The sequence below is a fragment of the Zeus faber genome (assembly GCF_960531495.2).
Source record: "Zeus faber genome assembly, chromosome: 8".
In the NCBI taxonomy this organism is placed as follows: Eukaryota; Metazoa; Chordata; class Actinopteri; order Zeiformes; family Zeidae; genus Zeus; species Zeus faber.
The window spans coordinates 13119489-13125677 of NC_137195.1; the positions used below are offsets into that span (position 1 = coordinate 13119489).

General features: G+C 46.3%; 1 protein-coding gene across 1 annotated transcript in view; it reads right to left on the reverse strand.

Annotated features, from left to right (window-relative positions):
- Nucleotides 1-2625: 2625 nt before the first annotated feature.
- LOC307233772 (neuronal acetylcholine receptor subunit alpha-7-like) overlaps nucleotides 2626-6189 on the reverse strand; it is a gene marked incomplete at its 3' end in the record, with an annotated part of 5680 nt that continues 2116 nt past the window's right edge. Inside the window, exons 7-9 of the mRNA XM_080005187.1 lie at nucleotides 3801-3887; nucleotides 3573-3682; nucleotides 2626-3468 (exon numbers count right to left, since the gene is read on the reverse strand). Of these exons, the coding sequence (XP_079861313.1) occupies nucleotides 2626-3468; nucleotides 3573-3682; nucleotides 3801-3887 (1040 nt within the window). The remainder of the gene's footprint in view (nucleotides 3469-3572; nucleotides 3683-3800; nucleotides 3888-6189) is intronic.

Sequence of the window (6189 nt, forward strand, 5' to 3'; positions counted from 1 at the left end):
GCACGAGCAAACATAATATAGATTGGACGCCGATGCACAATTCTTGTACTGTAGGCAGCCATGCGTGGTTGTGGTGTGGGTGCACGGAGGATGGGGTGGCCACTGCAATATGTCTGCAGCAGGGCCCACACTTTAGCAGTGTGTGTGTGTGAGTGTGCGTGCGTGCGTGCGTGTGTGCGTGCGCGTGCGTGCGCGAACATTTTCTGAGGACTGCAGTGAAGTCGCCCCTTGACACCAAAGGCACTTGCTGCTTTCCACACTTGGCCCTATGCCTTCGTCTTTTCACACTTATATTTATTTGTCCTCTGTACAAAGAGAAGCCACTTTGCTCCCCGGCACTGAGCGAGCGGGTGACAGCAACACTGACACGGGAGGAACGACTTCAGATGTATGAGCCGCACTCCAGCCCGTCTCTTAGTTTTGTAAGACAGGGACCCCGGGCCGCGCAATCTGGAACATGAAGAAGGGAACTCTGTCGGCCAAAGAGAGAAGCTCACACAGTACGTTCAACTGAGGACTGCACATACTTAAAATGTATAATGGAATTCAAAAAAGGTTTATTGCAAAGGCAGGCGTAGTGCAGACTGTGCATGACAGACGATACCCAAGCATGACAATACAGTCCATCAGAATAGCAATAATAACAATAATAGTAATCAGTCTTTAAAGTGCTTAGAGTGCCTGTGTAATTGAGTAGGCGGCTAGCATTTTTGCTTCCACACTTTCACAGCCAATTATGTTTGGGTCTATACAAATGCTTTCGGATCAGAATGTGTATTCTATTTTGTCGTCTATTTTGGTAAACACCCCGAATCTACTGTATGCGTGCAAAAACACCGTGGAATGCAGCAGCGTCCGGATCAGAGACCATCCCCACACACACACACACACACACACACGCCCACACACTCCCCCCTCTCAAATTAATGACCAATCAGTCAAAAACTTTTATTGGCGTTTATTCGCTCTGTCAGCAACTTTTTCTGTCCGCCCCCTCTCCTCTTTCTCGGCTGCAGCCGCCTCTCTCTTCCCGTGTCTCTTCTCTCAGTTTTTTCCTTCTTCTCTCCTCCTCCTGCGCCCTCCGCAAACCCCTCCCTCCCCTCCTCCGTTATTGGCCTTCTTCTTATGTCTTTCCTTTCATTGCTCTGCATCATTACCTCCATCTTTCCTCTCTCTCCCTTTGGCTCCTCCGACGCTGCGTTCCTGCGTCCTCCTTAACTGTAGATTTGATCGGAGGAATATGGAGGGAAGCCAGAGAAGAGACGCGACGGTGCGCGACCGTGAAGTGTAAAACAAGAAAGATTTTATTTGGGGTTTCAACATGTTTCACAGCTCCGCCAGCCGCCGAGCGTTACAATTTAATCCACTAAAAGGCCGTGAACCTTAGAAGTCTGGGATCTGGACATTCATTTTCTGTGTATTTGTTGTTCGGTGAAGGAAGGGAGGATGGGTATCTCCGCCGTGGATCTGTTTCCATTTACGCAGCAGAATCCCGGGCAGCGCAAACTGAGCTTTGACCTTGAATCTAATTTATAACCGCAAGAATTACGGACAATGATATTCATCTCTATGGATGAGAAACCATTGCTCAAAAATATGGCAGCACAGGTTCAGCTTTCAACTCCGCGTCCTCGTACCACTGAACATGGCGTCTCCCGCAGCCGGTGTGTGTTGAAATATAACTTAAAAAAAAAAAAAGCTATTCCGACCTTTCTGTCTGTGATGTGATTTTCTTTGGCTTTTGGTTTTCTATTCTAAGTGTCACAAACCAGTACTGCTTACTGTACAAACAGTGGTGTCCCAATAATCCCAAGTGGTTTCTCTCTTAATTGCTAATAGATTTCCAGTCTGCATTTCAGAGTAAAGTCAATGTGGAGCTATTCAGCAGTAGAACTCAACATTTTGCTCGGCTACATTAATATAAAAATATAGCAATCAACCATCAATAGAGATTTTGGTATTTTTTACTATTCACGTTTGGGAATATGAGAAACCCCATCGTAAAAAAAAAAGGAAACTCAGATGATGTTACATGATAAAGTTTCCAAATTCATCAGGTATGAAAGCATGAAACTTCACAAAATGGAGCAAGCCTCAGACCCAATTTGCGTAAAAGTTTCAAATGCACTATCTACATAGCTCCAGGCGGCGCCAGCTCCAGAGCATTACATTATAGATGAAACCCTTGCTTGCTCTTGCTTTGGGATAGTCACTGATAAATATTGAAGACGTACAGTAGATGCAACATAGAAATTACGTAGAAACTCAGAAGGACTCGATTTCGATCTAGCCATGCCCATTACTAAAATTCTCACCACAATAAAGAGCAGCACTATATTTTAGTTTAAGAGGCTTCTTCACACTGAGTTTAAGGTTTCGAGGAAAGATTTGCACTACAAAGTTTCCTAAATCTATTTACAATCCTCAGTATGATAAAGAATCTAAGTATGCAGCAATCCATTCCACCTCTGTGAAAAGGAATTATGTGCAGTTAAGCATCCAATGCCGATAAAAACAACAGAGCCCTCTTTCTTTCTCTCCACATCTCTCTCTCTCTCTCTCTCTCTCTCTCTCTCTCTCTCTCTCTCTCTCTCTCTCTCTCTCTCTCTTTTCTTTTGCCGCTGCTCAAAGAAAGTCTTTTGACAGTGCTTCTCCAAAGTTCGGGGCAGCCATGAGGATGGCAATTGTGCAAATGATGTTGAAGACGCTGAATCCGACCAGGCACAGGCGGTCGATGACGGCTGCAGCAAACTGCCACTGCTCCGACACGCTCAGCTGCCGGTCGTGTTCACGAACACGCTCCACCAGGAACTGCACCTCCTCCAGCAGGGCCTGGAGCTGGATGTCGACAGCCCCAGCTCGGACCACACGACTGTGTGTATGCATCGCACCCGCTCCCTCTGCTCCGGCGTTGACCTCCAGGCCACTGGGACCGGAGGATGGAGTTGAGGGGTCAAGGTCCGGGGACAAAGGGGCTTGCTGTGGGGAGCTCCCAAACCTTGCGGGCGCCGGGTGGTGGTGATGGGTGGCTGCTCCTCCTCCTCCTCCACCACCCCCCTTTTCCCGGCTGCTGGTTCTGTTCCTCAGACCTGGCTCCGGTTCAACAGGGGTCTGCAAAGTTTGGAAGCCCATGTAAGGCAGATGGCCGTTGGGCTGGGGATGGGGATTAAGGCCGACGTCCCTCTGGGCGGAACTTGGGAGGATGACCTGCTGGGAGTTTGGACAGCTGGCCATTTGATTTGGTAGTGGCTGGCTTAGCTGTGCCAGGCGGGCCTGCGGGGAGGTGAGGCTCTGTGGGAGGGTGGGCGGGACCGGGTTGGGGATGGTGGTGGAAGTGGTGGTAGAGGGGGAGGACAGGATCTTGTTCCGGGAGTTGGACTGGCTATGGGGATGAGGAAGTTCCAACATCTCTCTTGGACGCTTCATCCGCAAGAACCAGGGAACCCACTGGAGCAAAACCAACTGCACCTGAGTGACAAGGACAGGCTTTAGAAGGGGAAAGAATAAAAGTACACACACACACAGATACAAAAGTTACACGGAGAAACAGGAAATAATGGGAAGTGACTCACCCAACGAGGTATATTTCCATTGTCAGGGTTGTGGTGATGGAACTGAAGCACTATCACTGTGGCTACGACGGACATGCCTACAATCACCATGGTGCTTGCAAAGTACTGCCCTGCAGTAAAAACAAAGTAAGGGCATCAAACTCGCAAGCGCATTGACAACCTGCATGTGATATAGATCATACGCACCACCAGCAATACCACACACACGGTCGAAAAGAAGAGACTGACCGATCAGCGGTACGGAATCTGAAGTGGCAGGCATAATCTCGGCGACCATCAGCATGAAGACCGTCAGAGAGAGGAGAACCGTGATTCCTTGAGGTAGAGATTTCGGGCACAGATTTCCAAGAAAAAGGACAGCAGAAACTTCAGGGATAAGTACAAATATCATAATCCGCCTATCGGTACACCGTACTTGGTATGCTACACCTGACTTCTCTGCACAATCATGCATCTGTGTCCCTGACACTCCCAGGACAATTCATTCTTTTATACTTTCTCTCTCCGCCTCTGGTTTTCAGTCCCTCTCTCTCCCTCTCAGCTTTGCCATCCCCACAAGCACTCTATCATACAGAGAATAACATTTCTTTATACATTTTATTTTATTATTAACGAAGCAAAAGTGCACTACTACTACTACTCATTTTTTATGTGAACGGAAAATGTGCTTCTTTCCTTGTTTTATATTTCCACTTCTGTGAATCCAACTTCCTTAAAATATTCTGTGTCAGCTCTTATCCACTCCATTATGAAGGATTTGATACCCCTGAAGGATTTTAAAGATTGTATCAATCGCACCGAGGCATATGGACAAATGCTTAAGTAACATTAAAGATGCATATGCTGCGAAGATCAGACCCCCTCTTTCAAATTCGGATTATAACACCATCCAGCTAATTCCCACTTTCAGGGGGGACTGCCCATTGTTCCCACGGCCCATTGTTTCCAAAATCCCAGTAGTCCGAAAAATGTGGGGTTACAGGTGATTACGTTTGGGTATAAGGTTAGAGATGGTTGAGTTTACAGTAGGTATAACCAATATGGTTTATGAAGGTACAGATGGTTATGTTTACCATTGGGGTTCGGGCGTCGTGTCGTCCATGGTCAATACACTTTTTGGACTATTGGGGTTTCGGAATAATGGGCCGTAGGAACAATGGCATGGCGCCATTTCAGGTCCGCCCATAAATGAAGCAACTGTCAGTGTCTGGCAGGGTAGGAGTAAGGAATAGCTAAGTGGTTTCTTCCTGGACACAGATTGGGATGTTTTCCAACGGGACAAGAATATTGACAGTGTGGTGGAGGCGATCACAGGGCACTTTTGTGTCGACACTGTAGTACAAAAAAAAGACCATTAGGATACACCCAAACAACAACGACTATATCACACCTGAGAGGGGAAACAAAAAAAAAGCGAGAGTGCAACATGGTCCATGTAAGAGAAGCCTTCCCGACTAATATCTCATAAAAACTGTGGGATTCCGTAAAATAAATTACCAACCTCAACTCTAACAAGAGGCAAATGCACGTACTGTACTGAATTAACTGGGAAAAAAAACAGAAAAACTCAACAATTTTTTTTATGAACGTTTTGATTCTGAAGAACTGTATTGATGAATGTAGAAACCTGTCAATAACAGTGGCATGTGATCCAACACGGGATAGAATAGTCATTGATCCTGTGGCCAAGTGCTGTGGCCAAGGTTTTTAAAAAGTTGCACACTCAGAGAGCTGTTCGGCTCTTTTTCTCAAAACATTTGCTGATGAGCTGACACCAGCCTGGAGCCCTCTATTCCAGCTCATTCTAAAGCACCTTGAAAATCCTACATCTAATGCTAGACTATGGGCTATTATGGGCTTCAGATCAGCATTTAATACTATACTCCCTCAGACCCTGTTAAACAAGCTGAAATAGCTGGAGGTGAAACCCCATATAATCTGATGGTACCATGCATTTCCCATAGGAAGACAACAGCAGGTGAAAGTCAACTCGACTCTCTTTGACACACAGGTTATAAGCACTGGAGCTCCTCAAGGCTGTGTAAGCACTCCCCTTCTTTTCACACTATACACTAATGCAACCACATTATCCAGCTTTCTGATGATACAGCCATGCGCAGCCTGCTGACAAAATATTCAGACATTGCTGTGTATAAGTCAGAGATAGGGGTACAACCTGATTTTAAACTTCAAAAAAAAAAAATTAATGGTCTAGTTCTAATTAAAGGGGAGAGAGTTGCGCAGGTTACAACATACAAATCAGTCATCATCTGTATTTTCTGCGAAGGCTCAGGGTCCATGCAGTGGATAAAAGCATTAAGTTAATGTTCTACAGGGCAGCCATTGAACCTATCATTCGTTATGGCATCACAGCCTGGTATGGTAACCTGTCCGTTAAATCCAAATCTGAATTACCAAACCTGATCGAAAGGGCTGGAAAAAACACTGGCATGCTGCCCCCATCTTCTCTCCGGGAGTTATTTGAGGAGATGTGATGGGGCAGGGCCTTAAAATCACCCGTGACTCAAACCACATCCTGCACGAGTACGAGCTGATGCCCTCGGGCAGAAGGTACAGGTTATATAAATCCTCCTTGGTTCCGCTGACAATCAAACTG